Below are 25,666 nucleotides of genomic sequence, written 5' to 3' on the forward strand. Positions count from 1 at the left end.
TGCCTTCTTGCTTCTTTCTGCAGGACCATGGGATTTGGGTACTTAAATTGCATTGCATTCAGAAGTTTCAATAATTCAACTTGTGTATTCCAGTTTTGCAGGAGATCTAAACAGATGCTGGGAAATCTCAACTAAACATGTTCTCATGTTTGGAAGAAATTACATAACTCCTTTAACAGAGAGAGCTAAACAAAAAATAAATCCGTTAGTAAGCTGTTGTTTTAGACTATTCTGCTTATTTCTAATATTGTTTGATGGTTAAGGGATTAAAAACAACTTATTGCAAGGGGTTTGTTATCCAGCTTGAAATATAGGTTAAGGGGTACACAGAGTTACAGTCTGGGGGTTTTTTATCTTCTTGACTGCATGGCACCGTGTAATTTATTAGTAAAACTAAGAGGACAATTGACCGTCTTAATGCCCATATGAAGGAATATATTTTACCAGCATTTCAGTTAAGGATTTAAATCACTGCTGGTCAGTCCTAGATTTTGAAATGGCCATCAGGCTGGTCACTCAGAGCTTGTTAGCAGGACCTCTTACAAGCTGACCAAAGATGCTTACTGGTCTGCTAGCTAACTTTGAATAGCTGTTTACTCTGAGTCTCTGTCTTAAAGAACAACGAACTGTGATAGCAGGTATGATGAAACAATATTACAAGTGTCTGTGTCTTGCATTCTTGCCTAATAAATGAGTTTATTGTCACTGGATTCATCAAGCTGGACCGAGACATGGTAATTTGGAATATCTTTACCCATTATAATTATTTTAAGATTGCATCCAGATATGTAATTCTTAACAGCTAAAAAGCAGGTTATTTATGAGTGACTTCTGTCTTGTGACTGTGTCCAACACAGGATGCCTTACATCTGGATTACAGAAAACTACTGAGAAGGAATGCCCTTCTAAGAGCTGGCTTGTGGTTTGGCTTTTTGTTACAGAGTGAAAGCTCTAGATGAGTTTTAGTCTCATTCAAACCCACAAAAAATACTGTGTTGTTCCTTTATATTGGCTGGGGGAGGAATAAAAAAGGAATCTTGGGACTTCAGTCCTCCAGTACCCCAAATGAAGACTCCAAAGCTGTTATACACTGAACTTGCTGTTGTAAACAGCTCTACTTTGGGAACTATTTTTCTTTACATGAGTCACTGTTATGACAGATTTACTAGGCAGTTAATGGCTCTATTAATTCCATACATAATGTCTTTCCTATATTCAAAAGGTACTGTTAAACAAAATTGGTTTATTTTTAACCTTGCAAGTGCTTCACAGTATTTCCCCATTCAGGAAAAAAGTGGCATTTTCTGAAAAGTGGACTTTAGAGCACTTACAGTAAGGCAGTTTTGGCCAGTTACTGGCATTCTTCAGTACACACAGCTTTGTTTGTTCTCTAGGTAATAAATAACAAAAGGAATAAATAAATTACAAATTCAGTCACGACAATTCTAGTCTATTCACCTACAAAATGAGAATCATGCATGTTATCCTGCAGCTTCTAGCCATACTATGCAATGCAAAGATGGTTGCCTCACTTTGGGGGGAAAGCAGAAGGTAAGTGTTCTTTGTCTTCTGCAGCTGTCCCCACTGTTTTGTTTCTCTAACACAGAGTTTAAACATCCCGTATGGACATTTCTAATGGTACCTTGGTCAGATATCCTATGAAAACTACTTCTTGCTGTATTTTGAGGAGTCAGATAAGCAATGGTTTATCTGTTTATTTTGGGTATACGTGACACAAAAAAAGTGACTGATAGTAGTTGAAGCCATATTTTTGGAGGCAGGTAAAGCTCAGGTATCTTTTTTCTGTTGCATGCAAGTTTCAATCTATTTCTTTCTGAAGATGCACAGTTTAATGCTGATAGTACTTCTCTTAATATTTAAAGTCTCCTAGATTGCCTATTTCTAATCTTAGAAAATATAGCCCTTGTGTTTTCACTGCAAGTATCACTAGGAGAACAAAGGCCTAGTCCCTACCAAATGATCACGTGAAAACATCTAAAGAGCTACTCTACCAGAAATGTCTGTGTCATTTACAAGAATGGTCAAAACTAAGTGATGAAAAAATGTGAGCCTTATACTAGACATATGTTGAAGCCAGCCCAGAGGAAGCCACAAAGTTAATAAGAAGACAGAAGCACCTCCTCTACAACAACAGACTGAGAAAGTTGGGGCTGTTAAGCCTGGAGAAGGTTGTGTGGAGACCTCATAGTCCCCAGACCTTCCAGCATCTGAAGGTGTCTACAGGGAACCTAGAGAGGTACTCTTCATCAGGAACTATAGTGATAGCATGAGAAGTAATGCATGTACTCTGAACGAGGGGAAATTTAGGTTAGGTTTTAGGAAGGAGTTCTTTACTTTGGGGGTAGTGAGACACTGGAGCAGGTTGCTCTGGGACACTGTGGATTACCAGCCCTGGGAGTGTTTGCAGCCAGCTGGGAAAGACTTTGAGCAACGTGGTCTAGTGGGCGGTGTCCCTGCACATGGCAGAGGGGTAGGGACAAGATAATCTTGAAGGTCCCACCTGGGACACCTTTCACTAGACCAGGTTGCTCAGAGCTCCATCGAGCCTGGCTTTAAACGCTTCCACAGACGGGGCATCCACAACTCCTCTGGGCAAGCTGTGCCAATGCCTCACTACCCTCACAACAAAGAACTTCCTCCTAATGTTTAATCTTCTTATCTCTTCTAATCTGTTCCCCCTTATCCAGTCACTCCATGCTCTGGTAAAAAGCCCCTCTGGATCTTTCTTGTAGGCTCCCTTCAGCTATGAGATGGCTGCAGTGAGGTCACCCCTAAGCCGCCTCTTCTCCAGGCTGAACAATCCCAATTCTCTCACCCTTTCCTCACAGGAGAGGTACTCCATCCCTTTCATCATCCTAGTGGCTTCCCCTGGACTCTCTGACAGGTCCCTGTCCCTCCTGTGCAGGGACCCCAGAGCTGGATGCGGTGTTCCAGGTGGGTCTCAGCAGAGTGAAGCAGAGGGGCAGAATCCCCTCCCTCCCCTGCTGCCCACGGGGCTCTGGGTGCAGCCCAGGACACGTTTGGCTCTCTGGGCTGTGAGTGGCATGCCTGGGGCATGTCCAGCCTCTCACCTACTAGCACCTCCAAGTCCTGCTGGGCAGGGCTGCTCTTGGTCTGTTCATGCCCAGCCTGTGCTGATACTGGGGGTTGTCCCTCCCCAGGTGCAGCATCAGCACTTGGTCTTGTTAAACCTCATCAGATTCCCATGGGCAACTTCTTGAGTTTGTCCAGGTCCCTCTGGATGGCATCCCATCCTTCAGGTGTGTCATCAGCACCACTCAGCTTGGTGTCATCTGCTAATTTGCTGAGGGTGCACTCAATTCCTTTGTCTATATCATTAATGAAGATATTAAATAACACTGGTCCCAGTATGGACCCCTGAGGGATGCCACTTGTCACTGATGTCCCCTGGGACTCTGAGCCATTGACCATTAACCTCTGGATGTGACCATCCAACCACTTTCTTATCCATCTATCAGTATGGAATTGAATCCATCACTCTCCAAATCAGAGAGAAGAATGTTGTGGGGGACCGTATCAATGGCTGTACAGAACTCCAGATAAATGACATCTGCAGCCCTTCTCTTGTTCCCTGATGGAGTCATTCCACCACATATTGGTCAGGCCCTTGCTCCTTATGTTTTGGTGGTTATTACTACTTTAACATTCAGATCCAATTAAAACACGTTTAATTGTGTATCTTCAGTTAGAAACCATTCAGACAGAAGACATGATTATTAGAGAAAATACATAGCAGACAAAACTGGCCAGCAGTCCAGCTCCCCAGCATACCAAAGGCTATGCAGCTTGAAGACGGTGCTAGCAACTACAGTTGGCAAAGTAGGCTCTCAAGTGATGCTATCATGTCTTCAAATTCAAGAAAGATATGCCTTATTTCTTGGTCAGTGATAATTATAAAATCAAGACTTTTTTTTGAGTCATCTGTTTTGTAACTGATGAAGTCAACAGCCCGCTATTCTGAAATATGACTCAACAGCAAATCATCAGAGCTGTGTGGCCTGAGGGTGTATGGAGTGTACTGTGCAATCCAAGACAAGGTGCAAATAGTTCTGTGTACTGATTGTGAAACAGCTTTTGCTTTCCAAAGAGTGCTCTTCTGTCCCTCAAACCTCTCAATAAAGGATAGCAGAGAAGATGTTTTGATTTCCATGCCTGTCTCTGAAGTTTATGCTCCCAGCTGTCACCTTCAGTGATGTGTTTCAGTAGCTGAACTGCTTTTACCTCCTCTCCTATATAAACTGTGTGACATAGTATCTGCTTCAATGTGGTTTTTCAGAAACATTTTTACTTCAAATTTAACATGGAGGTGACAAGTTTGCAAATTTTTGTACTATCTTGGTTCTTGTAAACAATGTTGATGAATATATGTCCCTTTGAATTCCCAGATAATCTATAGTGGATGCAATAGTGGTGTTTCAGACTTTATGAATCATTTGCAATGAGATTTTTCTGACTTTTTTTTATTATTATTTTTATTTCTCTAACCTCAAGTAAATTCAAAACCCTAAAGCTGGATCTGCAGCAAATCATGTGAACCTCATACAGTATGCTGGAGAAGGCCCATGGGTGTATGTACATCACTCAATGAATATTCTTGCAAAAGTTGTTAAATTGTGATTATCATAAAATGATAGAATCACCTAGGTTGGAAAAGATCTTTAATTATGTGAAAAATGTTGCCACCCAAAAGTCAGTCAGAGACTACCATCAGCTCAGGTTTGCAGACAGTTGATGGCAAGAGTTCCATTTGCAGTGGAAACTTCAACTCAGTCTTTTCTGCCTGTGGTTTTTATTTAAGACTCTAAATAATGACAACAACCTCTGGGAGAATCTTTAGGACCTGAAATAGTTTAAGTCTGATTGCTTCTCTAGGCATGTGGCTGCTTTCCATGATTAATTCTTCTTGCCTGTACGGGTTTTTGGCTCTGTTTTTACATTAATTTAGAAGTTCAGAAATATATTTCAATGTAAATTTGTCTAACATCAGAATACTTGGTAACTACTAGGAATACGATAAATATCTGCTTTCATAAATTCCATTAAGTGCTTCAATATATCTTATAGGTCTAGCATCTAAGGGTTCTCACTCCTACTAACTTTAAGGAGAACCTGTCAGTCTTCAACCCAAGATACCAGAACAGATGTTGTTACTCAGAAGTTTGCAGTCCTCCATCGGTAAGGAGATGGAAAGGCATTCTGCAGCTACAGTGAGGAACAAGCTGATTCTCATTCATTTGCCGGAGCAGTAGATTTTAATTTTTTCCCATTGCTGACATTACTGTCGTGCTGAGTGGTAAGAAAATACTTCATAGAAAACTGTACAGGAACTTTTCAAGAGTTGCTTGCTTAGCATGAAGTATCAGTAAGATGAGCTAATTACAGATGAAAGAGTTGCTTTTTAAGAGGCTACATCAAATTTCAAATACCCTACAGAGACACCAAGCCTAGGGATAGCTTGGAGGGTGGCACAGCGTCTCGCTGATGACAGCCCTTGGCAGGCGAGTCACAGCGGTTGGAGGGCGAGCCCCTCACTCTGAGGAGCGAGCCCCAGGCTAGGGTGGTAGAGGCATCAGCAGAGGCGAAGAAGCAGGACGGACTCTCCGTGTGGGTTCCATGAGCAGGTTTATCACAGATGAAGGATCAAGGCATGAAAAGCCAATTTTACAAGAGGGTCCAGAGGTTTTATACTCAGGGAAAGGAAGGCAGGGACAAGGGTAACAACCACTTGTGTAAGGCAGTAGGGGAGGGGTTAACTAGGAAGTAGCCAATGGACATAACTTGTAGGAGGGATCACAGGGAACAACCAATGGGGCATCATGTTACACAGAACTTTCCAGAACTGATACATATGCAACTAAGGGGATAAATATTTATGGCTTTCTACATAAAACTAGGGGAGAACAGAAACCAACCAACTTGTAATAAGCAAATTAAGGAAACTGAGGATTATGGGAACTCACCATCACCACAGAGGTGATCTTAGACATTGGTGCCTGACCACCAGGACTCAAATGCTGTCGTTTTCTCTGGGGTCATAGTGGCTATAGCCACTTACACCGCAACACAGTTCAGCTTTCCAGAATTTCATAGACCTACTGAATATGTTGAAAGGAACTTCTGAAGATCATCTATGATGTTGTCTTCAAAACAGGGCTTTAGATTAGGTTATCAAGATGTCCTGCCAACAGTGTTGCATATTTCCAGGGAAGGACATTCTACCTTTTCCCTGGGTAACCTGTTTCTTGTTTAATAGTTGTCACGGCAAGTGTTGGGCAAGCCTGTGATCCCTGAGCTGGTGAAGACTTGATAGCTAAAAAAAAGTCAATTTATTGTTTCAATAACAACTTAGTACACATGTAAACTGAACATAGAATAAATGGCACCCGAGAGTTGGACCAAATTCTATGTCTTTCTCATCCAAACTGCAGATTTCTTAATCTTGTGGAATCAGATTACATTTGTTTGGACTCCTGCAGTATTTGTATGACGTAAGGGGGTCAAAGAGCGGAGGGCAAAGCCCTGCCCGCAATGAAAACCCATACGTACCTCACACTGCAGGAGCTGCAATCTGCCAACCAGCTCGGCTCAACAAAGGTGCCATTGTAGAGCAGAGGCAAGAGCATTAACTTGGAGAGATGCAGAGAGAGATTGCTTCACAGAGGATGAATAGTTCAAATGTAAGGCCAAATTGCAATAAGTTACTGAGAGTAAACAAGGCAAGTCAGACTTCATTGCTCCTTTATTCCTCTGCTATCTACTACTGCTACCTGTGAAGATTAAGTCACCAGTAAACTTTTTAAACTTCATAAGTCGTTCTACAGTGCATCAGTTTTTAATATATACCAGTGGGTGCTTTAAGGGAACTTGATTTCTATTAAGTGATGGCCTTACACTTACTGAAAACTAGAAGTTTGATGGTATTTAGAACTGAGCACCAAAACGACAAGTCGCTCTAAAAAAAAGTAGGCCTAACTGCAAGAGTATTCAACTTGGCAAGCTGAAGAATAGTAAGACAGCTAAACATGTCTGTTTTTTCTAGCAATGTAAGTTATCCTGTAACCAAGTAATACCTTTATTTATGAGTCTTCTTTCAACTCTGGAAAGCATTTATGCTTTTATCCAGGCTTAAGAGCAACACCATCAATGTCAATAAGCTAAAATCATAAAGATGTATTGAAGTGCTACATGCATTTGAGATGTGCTGCTGTATCTTTGTCTTTAGCTTTACGTATTGGGGAGTGCAACCACTGTCTGAATAGGAGACTGCAGATGTTCTCTGTATATTATTGTTTCATTCTCTTCAATAACATGACCCACCAGAAGAGCATTTGTATGCACAAAGATCTAAAAAAGGGGAAAAGACCTGGCTTATTAAGTCTTCAAAGTTTATTTTAATGTAATTTTAAACAACCAAAAAATTTAATATTAGGCAGCTGTTGATACGTCTCAGTACCGCTGTGAAAGTGAAACAGAAAGCTTGAAGATGCTTCCAAAATACTGGTCTATGGTTTAAATAAAAACTCACATGTGATTTTAGTATACTGCCCAGGACTGTACTGGAATATTTTGTTTGACAGCTCTTCAGAAAAAGCTTTTTACAGAGGAATAAGGGAACTGAATGCTCCATCTCCAATAGACTGTAAACTGAGCAGCTGGAGCGCGTGGGGGCCCTGCGACCCATGCACCACTCAAAGGGTAAGTTGTCCTTGGAAGTCTTTGTTCCAAAGTCACAACCAAAGGGATGATATCTGTCTGCCTGTTGGTTATGACAAAATGTCAGATTTCAGCTTTTAATACTGGTATGTTCATGATTTGATGAAACCCAAAATAATGTCAGATTTGAAGCCATAGAGTAAGAGAATACTACATCCAGTTCTGCAATACTGCTCAAGTATTCTCACTCAAAATATTTTCTTCATAAAAATTACCTATGTTGGCCATGTGGGTGGTTTTGTTTAAAACATTATTTTTCAATTTTTTTTTTTTTTTAATTATTTTGTTTTTCAAAAGCAAATGTTTATTTTCTTTGGGGAGTTCTTTTAAGACTTTAAAAAATCAAAGACTTGAAAGCATACAAAATATAAACGATGCATTTCCACACTGGAGTGAAATAAACAAAATAGTATAGTAAACTAAATAGTGAAAAATTAGCATGTCTACATACTAGCTAAGTATTATTAAACATAATTCTTAATTCAATGTTATTTTAAGCATGAATTGTGCCTATGGATTTTCAACAAAAAAATTCACCAAAGACATTTCATTTTAGAAAGTTCTAAGTTCAGCTGGAAACCCTGAAGTTCTGGTAGAGTTCTCTTTTCTCTCTGAGCAATATTAATAATGTTATTTGCCTTTCAAGTTTCGCTCCAGACGTATTGAAAGATTCGGGCAGTTTGGTGGAAGAGCATGCCTGGAAGCCCTAGGAGACACACAAACCTGTAAAACCAGTGAAGTCTGTCCTGAAGAACCAGAACCAGACTGTGGTACTGACTTTCAGTGCAGTTCGGGTAAGTTTTGTTTTCATGCCATAGCAAGTAAAGCAGTAACTCAGAAACCACATTTTACTTCTGTGAATACGTTGTATCAGCCTCATGCTAGCATTTAAAAACAGTCCATGGACAGGTGGGTTCAAAGCCACAATGCCAAAACCACAGCAGCAAAACCACTTACGAAGGGGTACATTCCTCTCATCTTCCATTTTAATTTGCATCTAGTTTAATTTCATCTGTAACTTCTACTCCATGATTAGAAGCTGACCATGCTGACCATATCCTTTCTTCTAGCTTAACTGCCCCACCTGCTATTGAATCACTAGTTTTATGAAAAATCACCAGGAAAAAAACCAGGACTGAAGGAATTTTAACAGAATGGATATGGAAGTTTAGTGATCTAACTGGTTTGATAGATGTTAGTTGGAGACCAGAATGCATCTAGATCCAAAATAAGGTATAAATTTGTAAAGTAATACAAGGCATATGAATGTAGTGCTCAAGATTCATCAGAAATCAAAACAAAGTAGGAAAAGTTAATAGTAGTAAAACTAGTCAAAACAAAAAGAGAAAGATAGTAAATTAATTTGGAGTTCCAAGACATTTTTGGTATTGTTTTTAGCTCAAATACTGAAAAGTGCAAATAAAGCAATTCAAAATTAGAACATAGACCCTTAACTACTATTTCACCGGCATTGTGCGGCATTTACAGGTGAGGTTGATGGTATCAAAGTGTTGTTTTATTATGCTATGGCTAATTTACCAAAGTCTTTAAATCCTGTAGGAAAAAAAAAAGAGTCGCTGTAAAACTTGTGATATGTAAACTCTGTTGCTTTAGAAATCACTATAGTTTTGGACAGTACATATTATTCATATAATATTCAAATAATATAGTCCAAATAACAACAATTTAAATTATTTCAAAAGAATTCTTTGTTGATGTTTAATTGGTATTTTCCTGTATTCTCTTAATACAAATAAGAAAATCCCAACCAACCTAACAACTGAAGTTTACTACAGCACCATCTAGCATTTAACAATTTTCTTCAGATGACAGCAGTTCTCCTGCCACTTACTTTTCTCAGTCATCCTACTAGCTTATATGTCAATACAGTAGTATCCAGGGGTTTTTATTTGAAAGTGGCAGAGTATAGGATTTTAATCCCTCCTGACAATAGTAGAAATATACCTAGGGGAAGATCTTAATAAAGAGTAGCTGAGGGGGCCATTTAAAGTCCGTCTTGACAAAAATGCATTCATGCAATGTTTTATTCCTTGATCAGGTCGATGTATAAAGCGAAGACTTGTATGCAATGTAGATAATGACTGTGGAGACTATTCTGATGAAGATGACTGTGAATCTGACCCACGATCACCATGCAAAAACCATGAAATTGATGTGTCTGAAATTGGTAGGACTGCAGGACACGGGTATGTAGTAAAATGTAGTACTAGGTCTAGTGAAGAATTTGGGACTGACTCCAAAGCCAGCTGAAAAAACTTGGACACAGTGACATTCCCAAAAGTGGAATCTGAATCATGGTAGCATTTGTATTAAGAAATGCTATGTAGCCTTTGAAAGAACACTTAACTACCATTTTATTTTGTATACTTGTGAGGATAAAATGTGCAGACAGTGTAAATCAATCATAATGTTAGTAAATAGAGCCCTACATAGACATCACATGAATAAACTTACATATTATTTAAATGTAAAGTTTATAGATGTATAGATTTGTTTCTAACGATATTTCACAACTAATCAGTAATTCCCAATTACTTTACTAAAATGCATGTCTAAAAGAGAGAAAATATCTCTTGACTACTTATACAATGGGATGCCTTAGTGCAAAAACACTTTGCATGCAGCTTTTTTCCAGTATTGAATTCTCCCCTTCACAGATCTTTGTTGTTTACAGGAGCTTTCATCATTAATCTAAGTTGAAAATGAATCTTTCTGCTCTCAGACCCTTCTGGGTTTCTTTCATCTCTAAGAGAAAGAAAACGTGATATATTGTTTACCTATAAATAGAGTTAGAAGGCAGCAATCCAAATTGAACAGAAGATAAAAGTATACTACAGCATCACCATGTGTTTAATGAAAAGTATACATCCTTTTCATTTCATTTCTTACTGTGCAAGAGCAAAAGTGCTGTGTTTTTTAGCATGGGGAAGTAAACCAAATATATAAGCAATTTAAAAAGTTTCTATTACAATCTATTACTAAAATCTACCATGATAAAATGTAATATAGAGACTCAGTAGCGATGCTGGTGATTGATGATTTGTTTACCACTTTCTACACTCAGACAGGTACACATATATTTTTCAGATTTAAATATTGGAAATTAAAAGATTGAAATGTATGAAACAGGCACAAAAGGGCAAAAAACTTATACAGAATCCTCCAAGGAGCAGTTATTTTTGGAAATATTTCTTGTACATCAGTATATAGATGCACAGAGCTATACAGCTGTTGTGCCTGCTTTCCTAGTTTCGTAAGGGTTTAGATTTCCTCTCTTATGCTCCAAGAAATGCCGGTATTCCACTAGGTCACACCCTGCAAAATGAGACAATGCTAGGAGTAGCTGTATATTCATTCTAAAATTTTGATGGATGTTGATAACCAAGTATCTACCAGCAAACAAATATAAATTATTAAAAATATATATACATAGTTGAGATGTACATTTTAAATCTACAAGGAATGCTTTCTCACATGTACTGGTCAAGAGCAAATGTTCTTTCTCACAAATATATTGGTCAAACAAAAATGGTTTTTACCTCCTTTTATTCCTAAGGTTCTCACCATGTTTGATGTTTAATGTTTTATTTGTTTATTTCTCATACACGTTCCTTCAAGAACTTTACAAAAGATGTATCTTTATCTCCAATACTCAGAGGACAAGACCACAAGAGATGAGGCAAGCTGCTTGGATGGAGCAAGATTCAGTTTCACAGCTATAATCTCCATCTCTTACAAAACATGACTCTTCCACTCTTCATACCATTGTCTACAGGTCATGTGTGCTGACATCCCCTCTTTTGAAGTATAATTTCTCTTGGTTTTTTCTTGTAGAATCAATGTTTTAGGAATGCAGCCACTGGCCAGCCCATTTGACAATGATTTTTTCAATGGTCTTTGTGAACGGGTGCGTGATGGGAACACACGGACATACTACCGCAAGCCATGGAACGTGGCTGTTCTCACTTATGATGTAAGTTTAAGTCCTTTGAAAACTAGGATGTGTTTAATTGAAAGTCAGGTCCTGGCATACTCTTGGAAGACTCAGCATATCTCTTGAGTCAGGCAGCAGCTTTTTAGGCTCAAGCTTGTGCTAACGTCTGGAGGAAAACATCTTATGTTAACATTTACTTCAGCAGTTAGGCTCAGTTATGCCAGATAAATTGCCGCATCTTCGTTGCTGCACCCTTGCACAGTAAATGAAACTATGGTTCTGGAAGGTTTAAAATATGAGCAGAGGAAATGAACAAAAGATGTACAGAAAGGATTATGATACCCAACTTTTACTACGAAGAAGAGCAAAGAAGCTACACTTTCAAGGACATGTAAAAGCCACTGATAAAAAGGCAGACATAATATTACAATATTCTTGTCCTACTTGTTTTGTCTAATCAGTGCTGATTTTCTTCTTCCCACTGGGGAAAAAAAATCTGTTAGGCTTTTAAGTTTCAGACTATGACTTTCAGTGAAGTTTGAACACCAAAAATGTTGATCGTTGAAAAAAAGTCAGATACTTTTCAGAAATCAGAGCATAATTTTGCCTCCTAGATTACTGTAAGTAGGAACTTGATGAAACAAATACAATTTAAACTAGGTCCTTCCCAAAATGAATAAATCTGACCCAGAGATCTCTGGTTATATTTGATTTTGCTGTATAACAATTTTCAGTTGCTAAAATGTGATGTTCTGCTAAAGTATGCTAAAATAAACACTGAAACAGGTATTCTGAATTAGTTATTGTTTTCTGTAAGAAAAGAAGGCAGAATCATAATTCTGACTTATTTCAGAAGTCAGGAGCTTTTAGCAAATCTTAACTGTGTTTTAGGAAAGAGAGACTATTATTCCTCACATAAAGTCAGAGAATCTCCTGAGTTGGAAGAGACCCACAAAGATCATTGAGTCCAACTCTGGGCCCTGCACAGGACACCCCAAGAGTCACATGAGAGCATTGTCCAAATGCTTCTTTGAGGCTTGGTGCTGTGACCCTGGAGAGCCTGTTCCAGTGCCCAATCACCCTCTGGGTGAAGAACATTTTTTAATATCCAACCTAAATCTCCCCTGACACAATTTCAAGCCCTTCCTTCACTGGTCACCAGGGAGAAGAGATCAGTGCCCTCCTCTACCCCTCACAAGGAAGTTGTAGACCGTGTGAAGGGATTGTTGGCACACATAAATTACTTTAACAGTGTTACATGCTGAGATTTAATACTTACTAAATTATAGCCATTGCAGTTTTCTATTCACTTTTGAACCACTGAACTGATCCAGACGAGATAGTTTGTGGAGGAAGTGCTATTTCCATTTGTTTTGGTTTAAAAGGAAAAAGAGCTGTAAGAAAATGCATTGATATCCTCTGTAAAAGGTACAGCTTTAAAGTGCTACATAGATTTTTCTACTACTGCCTATTTTGTTTTCTCATACAAACTTTTCTTTCCAGACAAAAGCAGACAAAACTTTGTCATCTGTGTACTACAATGATCGTGTGAAAATGCTACGAGAGGTTTACATAGAAAAACAGAAACATTTTAGTGCTGGCTTCTCTCTGAAATACACACCTACTGATGGAAGTAAAACTCCTTCGGAAGGAAATTTCAAATATGATTACAGAAAGAATTATACATTTGGTTCCATCCTGCAAAGCTACACAGAAAGGGTGAGTCAATTCTTCTAAAGGTCTTAATGTAACTATTTTACAAATTGTATGGTTTATGCAGTGTTAGAATAAGGCAATAATAGTCTAAGTATTCTAGTCAGCTGGTGCTCTTTTGTCATTTATTTTAAAAAAAAGAAATACAAGTGACAGTAGGGTTAAGATTTCAGACATGGCCAAAGGGCAACTCAAAGTATCTTCTTTTTCCCACTGTTCTATCTTTGACTAGCAAGCACTCTCATCTTCATCAGGGGCTTGATGTCAGAAAGGATCAAGACCTCTGGTCTCATCCTGATTAAAGAGCACTCTGATCTAGTGCAATGTGGGCAAATTAGATCGAGTATTGTGATGAGAAACTGCCACTGAGTATGCCTACACTACATAAACACAAAATAAATTTTAGTAACAACTGAAAGATCAGATCTCAGACATTTGGGTACATCCGGACAAATAAAATAGCCAGGACTAAAAGGCACAGGCACTAGCACTGGTGCATGATAATTCACAGTTTTAGCAGCATGCTGCCGTGACTTTAGTCAGTGCTAGCTCTGCTCTCATAAGCAATGCCCATCCTGCACTTCCCCACAGCATGTTTGAAGGGAATGTTCTTGTAGACAGTGTGTAGAAAAGCAAGCCCATTTTGGGATTGCACACAAGCCATACCACTACCTGCCCTTTGAAACAGCGGAAAGACCCTACCCCATTTTATTTGACAGTAAAGAAGTAGCCTTAGCATTTAGTGAGGTCAAAACAAGATAGACCACAAAAAGTGATGCTAGACATGTTGTGGTTGAATCCCAGCCAGCAGACAAGCCCCAGGCAACAGCAGGATCGGGGAGTGAATGGGAAGGGTAAAAATAAGAGAACTCATGGGCTAAGATACAGCCAGTTTAACAGGGAAAGCAAAACCCATGCAAACAAGCAAAGCAAAACAAGGAATTCTGTCACTGCTTTCCACGGTCAAGCAGGTGTTCAGCCATCTCCAGGAGAGCAGGACTCTATCACGTGTAATAGTGACTTGGGAAAACAAATGCCATCACTCCAAACATCCCCCCCTTCCTCCATCTTCAAACCACTTTATACACAGACCCCAATGTCATATAGTATGGAAAATCCTTTGGATCAATTTGAGTCATCTGTCCCAGCTGTGTCTCCCCCAACCTCCCAAGAACCTCCAGCTCCCTTGCCAGCATAGCAGTAAAAATAGCAGAAAAGGTCTTGCCTGTGTGTAAGCAATGTTCAGCAATAACAAAAACATCTCTGTATTATCAACCCTGTGTTCAGCACAAAACCCAAACACAGTCCCATGGTAGCCATTGTGAAGAAAATTAACTTTACCCCAGCCAAAACGAGCACAACATGACATTATGGCCTAATCCAATAGCTGTGTGCTAGTAGAATCAACTGATCAGGTCATATACCCTTTTCCACCCTACCTGCCAAAGTCTGTGATTACAATATGCCATCATACTCAAAGCCTATCAAGCCCATAGAGCTAAAATATACCATGTGCAAGGAATACTAGGTTTGCCTCAACTATTAAAATTTTCAGGTTTGTCAGTCTTGTTGTCTAGGACCCATTCAGAGCTCTGGAGGTCAAACAGATATAAGGGAAAGCGAAGCTAAGTTTTATCACTGATGAATTAAAATAATGCTGAAGGTCTGCACTATTAAGATAAGCTGAATCCAGCACTGCCTTTGTTGTACTGGTATGAGTTTTCTTGGGATGGAAACAAACCATTTGAACCTCAAACCACAGATGCAAAAGATCAAACTCTATGGCTCAGGGGGTTTTACTGTCAGCCTATAGTCTAGTGACTTGGGATAGGAGTTTTGGACTCAAATTCTTGCTCAGAGATCAGTTCAGAAAATGAGTCACAATCTGTCACAAGCAGAGTTCTATCACTGCAAACTCATGTGGCTGCAGGCTTGTGGAGTGGCAGTTCCTGCATGAGAACCCTCCATGGCTCACATGAAAGTTAGTGTCAGAAGCCTGGAGGTGCTGGGAGGCGCCTGGAGGTGCCGGGAGGCACCTGGAGAGAAATAATTTGTGCATGCTGGTTGGCAAGAATATGGCACCTACAAAAATCTCACAGTGATTTAGAAGCCTGAAGATTTCTGCCAGTCTTAAACAGCATCTGAGTCAGCAGTTTAAGATCCATTAAATGGTGCTGGATAATGTGGTGGTCAGGTCCTAGGTCCCTCTTACATACCTCCTTTTGGGCACTGCTATTAAGGGAGTCATAAATACTGCAAATAATAATGGGGTTTGGAAGGGATGTGTTTCCTTAGAGTCTTAAGTGCAACTATTTCACAAGATTTTATTTCACAAGTTATGGGCAGTAGCTAAGTCCTAGTTTAGAACATGATATAAAACCACCTGGAGTGTAATTTACAAAAATATCAGTTGCTATACCTAGCCTTATAATGTATGTATGGGTCAAATGCATCAAATGGATTTTTTTCCTCATTAATTTTCGTTTTATAATGTTGCTTTGGAGATTTTTTAATTGGAGCTATGCCCTTCTTTCTGGCAGTCAGGAAGGTTTTGTTTTTAATTGGAGCTGTGCCCTTCCTTCTGACAGTCTGAGAATAACAGGGAAGTGATCCAAAAAAAGAGAGAACTTAGTTCTGCTCTGACTTTATAAACAAAGAGGAAACTCCATCTGACCTGAGTGGGCAGCTTCTGTTCTTTAGCAAGCCATGTACGACTACTTTTCAATGTTATAAAATCAGAAAGCCACTTTTCGGTAGGCATTGTGCTTCAAGAGACCTGTTATCAAATAGATCACAAAGGCTTTGCTGAAATGAGTAAGAGAAGAGTTCTGCAAAATTAGAAGAACTAAAATAACTCCCTTGCTGCTTCCTCAGTGTACTAGTTTGAAAACAAACCAGTGGGAGGCACTAAGTCAGAATAACAATTTAATGGAAATTAAAGAAAAGGGGAAAAAAAAGGTAAAAGAAAACACTGTCAAACTGACAGAGTCAAGGTACAACCCGACACCCTGTTAGGCAGGGTGGTGGTAGCAGTCTGGTAGAATGGTGGCTGCAGTCCTCTGAAGCAGTGATCCTGTAGTAAGACAGTCTGCTCTTCCTCAGGAAGTCCAATGGTGGCTGTGTAGCTCCTGTCCTCTGGAAATCCAGTGGGAAGCCCGTGTCTCTGGTGTTCAGCCTCAGATTATATCCACGATGGGATGCTTGGTTCCTCCCTCTGGGCGGAGCATCTCACAATGGGGTAACGAGTCATGAGGCCAAGTGTTGATTAGGCTCATTAACAGGAGATAGTCCGGAGGGAGTTATCTCTGAGTCAGGCGGCAGGACAATGATGGGCCATTAACAGAAAGATAGTCTGGGGGGAGGAGGCAAGGAAACACTGCCCCACCTGGTTTCAACGGCTCCTGAGGATGGTGATAGAATACACTGCAACCCAGGACACTCAGTTTAAATCAGAGAGCTTTTTAATTTTTATCAAACAAGTTGGTCCCTCTTCCATAATGCTAGATTGAATGCCATGGTGAAAAGCACTGCAGCTTCTTTACAAGTAAAACAGAACAGATTTTTGTTGTAACCGCTTGACTCTGCCTAGCAGGCTGCAGCTCCCTGAGAGCACAGCGGGGGTTACCTAGGGCAGTGCGACTGGTCGCATCCCAGAGTCCATTTCAGACAGCCCCACGATGTGGCTCCGGCAGCCAGCAGTGTTACAATGCAGTGGTGGTAAAAGAGGGTCTCTCATGAGAGTTTGAGATGGCTTTATTCACATGCTGTCCCGATGCCCCTGAAGGCAGAGAGAGACCCCCGTGGTCTGGGCGCGGGGTGATTTTGTCAGGGTCCCTGGGGCGGTCCCTGGGCGGGGTTGGGGTACAGGAACCAATAGGGAAAGTCTGAGGGAGTGGCCAAGGCTAGGGCAGGGAACAGAGGGAACATGGCATCACAGAATCAGGGGCTTAACAGGTTACCACAGATTTTCCTGCCATGCGGCATACCAGAATGACACTCTCTTCTTTTTTCTTCTCCCTTCATTCAGAATCAAACCTTCCTTCATATAAAAGGACAGATTCAGCTGGGAAGATTCCAAATTCGGAGTCGTGATATCCGCCTCAGAGATAGTTTCCTTGATGATTTAAAATTTCTGCCTACTGAATATGACAAGGGGGAGTATTTCAAATTCCTAGAAGACTATGGAACTCACTATGCGGTCTCTGGAACTGTAGGAGGAAAATATGAACTGGTTTACGTGCTGGATAATTACGCTATGTCTCAACTAGGTATGCTTTTTGTTGGCTTTGCTATGCTGATTGTCACCAAGTTCTCAGACTTTCAAAGAGATGTGGGATGGTAGATCTGTGCATGTGGAAAAATACTGAGAACAGGACAGTTCAGTGCATGCTGCTTGTGACACACCAGTGACATTATAGAATTACATCAATTAACAGAGAGAAGAGTCAACATTTGTAACTTACAGAATTATTTGAAATCTCTGTTTTAAGTCTGTGACTGAGAGGGGTAAAAAAACCTTAAACAAACCTCGTGAATAATTAGCAATAATTGCATGATTCGCAAGAGATCTCCAAAGACTAGAAAACCCACCTAAACCTTAAATCCTATTTGCTAGTTGGTACCTTTTTGTGGTACAATCACTCTAAGAGTATGGTGGTGACAAAAAAGAAGGAATAAATTGAAGTGCTCTCTAGAAACCATATGGAGCACTTAGGTGTGTTGAAATTGATTTTATAGCTTTCAACATTCACACTGGAGTATTCCATATCCTGATTAAGATAGGAGAGTAAAAAATTAATCGTCCTTCACGTGCAGTTAAAATACAGGTGGGTTTGTGCTGGATTAAAGTGATCACACTGGAATAAAGTGAAAAAAGGCAATTCTCATATTGATTTTGGAGATCAGAAAATAAGTACCTGCTGCATGCAGCACCGATAACAATATTACTCTCAAATATTCAAGCTATGCAAAGGGACATGGGGCAAATATGTCACTTCCATTTCCCACTATTAGTCTGTTCAGCACCTCAAAATTGTGGTTCTGGATTTTTTTTAAGTCCCAATTTTTTAAGTCCCAATTTCAAGCAAAATTCTTTCTTAAGAACTTCCTTCACAAAAGTGAAGTTTCAGATAATGTGTTTGAGTTCAATAAGGATAAAGGAGGTGTTGGAAACAGTAGTGGGTAGAAGAGGATTAGAATTCATAGAAAAAGTGTAGTTTTAAGAGATCAGTGGCCCTGATTACCTTTTTGGGGGAAAGGAGCAGAGAAATATAATTAAGATTCGGAGAGAGACTGGGAGAATTCAGTAACTTAGCACGTAAAAAGAGTAAATATTAAGCAGCTGCAAAAGACAAAATTTCAATATAATAAAAGGAAAAAATGGTCCCTAAAGGGACACCTGCTTTCAACTAGATAAAGGAAAACAGAAATCCATTTTTGGTATTTTCCTAATCACCACAAATCTCACCTGCATCTGTTCAGGCACTTCAATTACAATCATTCTCATATTGAGTACATAAACAAGAAAAAAGTAAAAGATAAATGGGAAGAAAAAAGCCACAATCATTTCCAATAGCCCTGAAATGTATTTTGTAAGAATAATAATGTCTTGGTGTTTATGCTCATTCAATCTATCTAATTACCTATTTCTACTTCCAGGAATCACTGTAGAAGATGTGAAGAAATGCCTTGGCTATCACTTAGATGCCAATATTGCATATACAAACATACGAGCCAATTTTAGTGTTGATGGTGGTAAATGTGAAAAAACGCATGTGAAGGACAAATGTAAGTATATCCTTGGTTTACGTTACGTCTTTTGCTTAAGGAAAGATAATACCAGTTGCTTCCTCTGAATAATCAATATAGTTATTGCTGTTAGGGAAAAGACAAATCCAGTAGACCAATATAGGTGGGATTCACATTCTTCCATGCTCCCAAGTCAAAACATGGAATGTGTTCCCAGCATGCATACACATGAACACACTTATATGATGCATACACACATATATACATATAAACATCACTGGCCACGCGAATAAATACAGACAAAATACAGACAGCACTCAGGCAAACACAAATGGCACCAGTGGCTTCATCCTTTTCTCCTCTCCATCTGATCAGGGAGAAAGTCTTTTAGTGGGCAATCTTTTAGTGGGCAGAACCACAGGATAGCTGATGGTTGGGAGGGTCCTCTGGAGACCACCTTGTCCAACTCTTCTGCTCAAGCAGGTTCATCTAGAGCAGATGTTCTCCCCAGGCAGCACAGACCTCAGGTATTTCAGTCCCTCCACAATATACGTATATAATCAGTACAGATAACTCTAGCAGCTGACCTGAAATATCCAGTTGAACCAGCAATTGCATCGTTAGCCTCTCCTGTTAGTGACAGAGATATATAACACCAGGCCCACAACTCCACTACCACTGCTGGTGCAGACTCCCTGACACACACACACTCTCACACTCTCACGCTCACGATGTCTCCCGTGAACGCCTTAGGTGCTCGGTCTGCCCAGCAATTGGCCCTTAGATCCTCTTACTTCCAGTTGCCTTAGAAATACACTCATATGCAAACAGGTCTCAATCAACCCCAGGACCATGAGGTCTCTCCAGTATTTGGCCTAGATACCCTGGCCACTCCAGTAGCCAGCTCCTCCACTTGTCTTGCTCTGGAGACATAAAATCATAGAATGGTATGGGTTGGAAGGGATCTTAGAGATTATCTAGTTCCAACACTCCATTTTGGAAAGGGATTCAGTGCACTAAATCGGGCTGTCCAGAGCCCCATCCAACCTGGCCTTGAACACTTACAGGGATGAGGCATCCACAGGTTCTCTGGGTAATTTGTTCCATTGCTTTACTCCCCTCTGGGCAAAGAACTTCCTCCTATCATCTAATCTAAATCTCTCCTCTTTTAGTGTAAAACCATTCCTCCTTGTTCTGTCACTATCTAACTGAGTAAAAAAATTGCCCTCCTCTCTTTTTATAAGCCCCCTTCAAGTACTAGAAGACGGCAATGAGGTCTCCCCAGAGCCTTCTCTTTTCCAAGCCGAACAACCCCATCTCTCTCAGCATGTCCCTCACAGGAAAGGTGCTCCAGCACTCTGTCCATTTCTGTGGCTTCCTCTGGACTTGCTCCACAGGGTCTACATCTTCCTTGTGCTGAAGATCCCTGAGCTGAACATAGGTGGGATCTCATGAAAGCAGAGTGGAGGGGCAAAATCTCTTCCCTTGCCCTGCTGCCCATGGTACTCTGGAGGCAGTCCAGGACATGTTTCACTCTCTGGGCTGTGAGTGTTCATGGCTGGGTCATATCCAGCTTCTCACCCACCAGCACCCCCAAGTCCTTTTGGACAGGGCTGCTCTCCATGAGTTCTCTCACTTTTCTCTCAGGCCTGCTATTTCCTGACCCAGGTACAGCACCTTGCACTTGGACTTGCTGAACTTCATGAGGTTTTTGTGGGCCCACTTCTCAAGTTTATCTGGCTGTCTCAGGATGGAATCCAATCCTTCTGTTGTGTTAACGGCTCAGTTTTGTGTCATCTGGAAACTTTCTGATGGTGCACCTGACCCCACTCTCTGTCACTGATGAAGATAGTGAAGATCATTGCTCCCAAAACAGAGCCCTGAGGGACACCACCCGTCACTGGCCTCCACCTGGACATAGAGCCATTGACCACAACCCTCTGGCTGTGTCCATCCAGCCAGTTCCTGGCCTGACACTAACCGTGCCATAACCAAATCTCTCCTGATGGGAGAGAGTTTTTAAAGTCCTTGCCAGGAGTCTGAGAGATAAACGGGGACTCTCAGCTTTCACTGCTTCTTGGTAGTTGTTTATTAAGTTGTATCAGAGAAAAACAGTCACTAGCATGATCCAGACATAGCACAAAGCAGAGAATGCAGGAGAAAGCCCAATTATCAAGATTTACACAGCCTTTTAAAGATAAATTAACCAATGGTTACTAAAAACGTACATTATTTTTACTTTTCTACCAATTATTTAGTAACACAGCCAGGAACGGTGGAATTCTTTGTCCAATCATCCCAAACTACTTTTACTGCAGAATATGGAGTAGTAGAAGAAGAAGAAGAAGGTTTGGAGAACAACAACAATCCTCCATTTTGATGTTTTTTGCTTTTATCTATTTACTACATTAACAAACTCAAAACTTCTAAATTTTTTACCCTATGACAATCTTACATAATAGTCTATCACCTAATTTACACGAGTATAGTTTCTAGTTCTTTTCTAATAATAGTCAGTTTTTTCCACGGACAGAGGTAAAGAGCTGTGTTGTTCAGGGGGATGAAACCCCTCAAAACAGGCAGAGAAATATTCTCTGCACTCTGGGTTCCCACACTGGCCCACCAACAAGTCCACCCTTCAAATCCGTATGTCTCCAGTTGGGAGATAAGGAAGTCATATGGGACTGTGTCAAAGGCCTTACAGAAGGCCAGGTAGATGACATCTGTTGGTCATCCCTTGCTGACTGTTGTTGTCAATGCATCATGGAAAGCCACCAGATCTAGGCCACAGTAACAGCTGCTCTGGTACTTGGCTCCCAAGCCACTTATCCTATATTCACCCGCTAGTCTGGCTTGACACCTGCCAGTGATCACACACTGGCATATGTATTGTCACTGCTCCAGTTATTACCACTACAAACACCAGGTCCCTATCAGCCCTTGTCCAGCTCTAGATGCTGGCACACAGAGCTCCATACACATGCATGCATGCAGAATAGAGTCCCTTTCCCCTAGGAAACAACTAGAATGGAATTTAATGGTAAGCCAGGACAGACTGCAAAGATGGACAGTACATAACAGACAAGCTCACAGATCAGTCTTTTTCTACATGCAATCAGTCCCTTTTTTTTTTGCCTTTATCCCTTTATTCTCTCAAGTTTGTTCCTCCCAAAGTCACCTTGAACCCCCCCTAACCTTTTCAGTGGCACTCCTCTAAATAGATGCTAAGTATTTGAGTTGTGTAATGCCATTCTTTGCATCCAGAGACACCTTCCATTGACTCACCTTGCTGTTGATTCACCTTCAGCCCTATCCTTATCCTGCAGGGCTAATGGCTCTGCTGGAATAGGCCTGGGAGGAGTCAAAACAGGGGCTGTCTTTCTCTGATTATCCTATTTGTGTTTCCCTGCCTGTCATGGTTCCCCTCTGCTCCTTTATGTGTCTGGAGATGGGCTTTATTTCACATGGCATAAAAATTGCAAAAGGGAAGATTATTTACTACTAAGTGCAGAAGAGGCAGTTATTTTCAGTGCTCTGCTCTTGTATTTTAATTATGAAGCAAAAGCTCCTACATTCTAATTCCTGCCCTGTTTTGGTTTAGCTCAGGGGATACAGTAGAATTACTCATTATCTTTTGCTTGTTATCAAAGGACTATGATCCCCATAATGTATCTCAGTTTGTCCTATCCCTTCTTTTCTTTTGAGATCTAGGGTTTTCTAATTTAATTGCAAAATAAAATATTTCCTCCCACATGAGAGGTATGAGCAAACAGATACTGAATTCTGCTGCAACCAAGAGTTCCCTCTATAATCATTTTACAAAGAGGGCCTGGCTGCACTAGGGGTACAGATGTTCTTCCAGATGCATGGACATTAAACATCCTTCTTCTTCATCCTCTCTTCCTTTTTTCTGCAGCAGAAAGGAATGATACTGCTGTCATTGATGATGTCCTTTCCTTAGTTAATGGAGGGAAGATTGACTTTACAGTTAAAATCAAAGAAATGTTACTACGAAGATCCAAAGTGGTTGATGTAGAGGATTATATACAGTGGGCTAAATCTTTGGTTGATGCTCCAGCAGTGATACAGCAACGGGTCAGTATAGCTTCTTCAAAGCTGTGGCTTCTTACAGTTTGAAAGCTTTTGTTCTAAGATGGAGGTGAGACTCCAAGTTTATCATGAACTTTCATGCATTTTCTTCATCTTAACCGTTTCTTCAGATGTTTACTCTAGTGATAGCTATATCAAAAGGATTCAGAACTTTGGAAAAGCATGTTATGCATGGACTTTTTTTCTTCTACAGCCTTCTCCAATACATACACTTGTTCCAGTTAAGATGAGAGATGCATATTTAAAGAAACAAAATTTGGAAAGAGCAATTGAAGACTACATTACCGAATACAGTGTGTGCAAATGTGAACCCTGCAAAAATGGAGGCACCCTTGTGCTGGTAGATGGAGTCTGTACCTGCATGTGCTCAAGTTATTTTAAGGGAATCGCTTGTCAAATTCCCAAATCTACATTAGTGAAAGGTTAGTAAATACCCAAATAAACTAAAATGAGCACAGTTGTTGTTAACAATATGCTGACAAAATGAGCCTTCATAAGAACAGAAGCATTTCATTGCACTTCCTTATACCTACTGCTGTCAAATCTCAAGGGCAAGGTGTGGAAGTTAATGTAAGCTACTGTGTTCTTTCCATAAAGAAGATACTTTAATTTGGAGTTCATTGTCCCACATACACTACTGTGTCTTGGAATGACACAAAGTTCATTTAAGTACACAGGAGTATTATTGAAGCATGGTGCAGTACTGGTAAACTGATTTCAGGCAAAAGCAATCTCACCATGCCTTAAACTATTTTGTCTTCAGTTTTCTGCACAAGCTTGGTGTTTGCTAGAACATGATCATGTTTCACAATTACTGTGCTAGTTTAATATTAGGTTGGTCCACAAGGGTAAAAGGGAAAAGAATGCAGTTCCACAACTGACAATGTAAATAATGTACTGTGCAGTACATTCATTCTCTGTGGCCAGGTTTTTAACACACAGGTGCTCAAAATGGGCCTTAGAGCATGTTTCCTAGTATGACAAAAATGTTGAAAGCCCAGGGCTCTTAAGCAGTGCCACTGACAAGCGCATTTTCAAAAGCCAAATCTTTGTGATGGCTTGTGTGCTGGAGGCTGCAATGATCCACAGGGTCACCATAACTGAGTTGAATCATGGTGTACCTTCAAAGAGGTAGATGAAGTAATCCTGCTTGTTGTCTTAATACCAGTTGTGACTGATGGAGGCTGGAGCTGTTGGAGTGCCTGGTCCACCTGCATCAATGGAGAGAGCACTCGAACTCGCCAGTGTAATAATCCTGCACCAGGACCTGGTGGCAGACCATGCCAGGGAGAAAGCATTGAAAAACGGCACTGTGAAGAAGGAAAATAGTTATGGTCTTCAAAACCAGGTAATCAGCCTCTTTAAATGGGTTACTGCAATTTAGAATAAATGCTCAGCCAATATTTGAGGCATTTCAGAGACGCAGTTGAGGAAGTGATGAATAAATTCACTTTCGTATTTCAGTTAAATCTGTGATTTGATACAGCTGATCAACCACCTTGTATCAAATTTATGAATGGTTAGATTTGTATTTGAGTGTTTTGACAACTAATGTTATATTACAGAACTCAAGATTAGAACAGAATTCTGAATAAGAATAGCCTTAAAATACAGTTCTCAAAAAAAACCAGATTTCATCTCCAGTCAGACCACCCATCAAAAAGCTTATGCCTTAAAGAGAGGGAACAGACATGTTTTCCAGAAAAAAAAAATACTAAGACAGTTCAGGAGACTGAAGTCTCCTACTTGATAAATAGAAGTCTCTTACTTGATAAATAGAATGCTTAAATCTGATAAAGCTAGTGTTACAGCAGATTTGAAACGTTCAGCTTGAAGAAATATATTTTAAGAAATGTCTAGGAACATCTTTTTTCACAGGTTTTTGGTTGGTTTTTTGGTTGCTGGGGTTTATTGAATTATTACTGTTATTATTATTAGATTATATACTGAAAAGCAAAACAAACAAAAAAAAACAAGAAAGAAAGGAAACAAACAAAACATAACAGGATTTTGAGGATGTATGCTCTGGTCTCTAATCTGGCAAGGCAGACCCATATTTCTTCACCTGCTGAAAACAGTAATAGTTTTCGTGCCCAGAAAAAAGTGTTTGGGTTTTTTTCTTAACATGTTGCCATAAGATTCTTACCTTCTGAGAGGCCACAAGAGGAAAAGAGGTGGAAATACAGGGAAATATGTTGAACGTTTCCCCACTGAAACTACTTGATGATAAGACTTGCAAGATGTCCTCTACCTGCACCAAAAATATCTATCAGAAGATTTCTACTGCCCTCTCTCAGCTTCAGTAGAGCTCAGCTACATCTAATATTTCACCTGTGAAGCACCCTGAAGAAAGCATGGCCAGCAAGACTTAACAGCCTTACAGAC

The 25,666-nt window shown here is 40.2% G+C and overlaps 1 protein-coding gene across 4 annotated transcripts; it reads left to right on the forward strand.

The window, feature by feature from the left end:
* The first annotated feature begins 1,443 nt into the window (after positions 1–1,443).
* C9 (complement C9) lies at positions 1,444–24,629 on the forward strand. Of its 4 annotated transcripts, none has more exons than XM_042028447.1 (11): positions 1,444–1,551; positions 7,620–7,737; positions 8,402–8,549; positions 9,815–9,962; positions 11,611–11,749; positions 13,214–13,429; positions 17,451–17,691; positions 19,082–19,210; positions 23,088–23,266; positions 23,475–23,703; positions 24,450–24,629. In XM_042028447.1, the coding sequence occupies exons 1-11, from the start codon at positions 1,466–1,468 to the stop codon at positions 24,608–24,610; spliced, it is 1,794 nt and encodes a 597-aa protein (XP_041884381.1). In that variant the 5' UTR covers positions 1,444–1,465; the 3' UTR covers positions 24,611–24,629. The 4 variants fall into 4 exon arrangements, with proteins under 4 accessions (XP_041884381.1, XP_041884382.1, XP_041884384.1 ...); XM_042028448.1 differs by having other exon boundaries at positions 1,446–1,551; positions 7,644–7,737; XM_042028449.1 differs by having other exon boundaries at positions 1,456–1,551; positions 7,628–7,737.
* The last annotated feature ends 1,037 nt before the right edge of the window (positions 24,630–25,666 follow it).

This window comes from Corvus kubaryi, unplaced genomic scaffold (genome assembly GCF_017639235.1).
Source record: "Corvus kubaryi isolate FWS band 111438036 unplaced genomic scaffold, C.kubaryi_AGA036_p1.0 37308, whole genome shotgun sequence".
Lineage (NCBI taxonomy): Eukaryota > Metazoa > Chordata > Aves > Passeriformes > Corvidae > Corvus > Corvus kubaryi.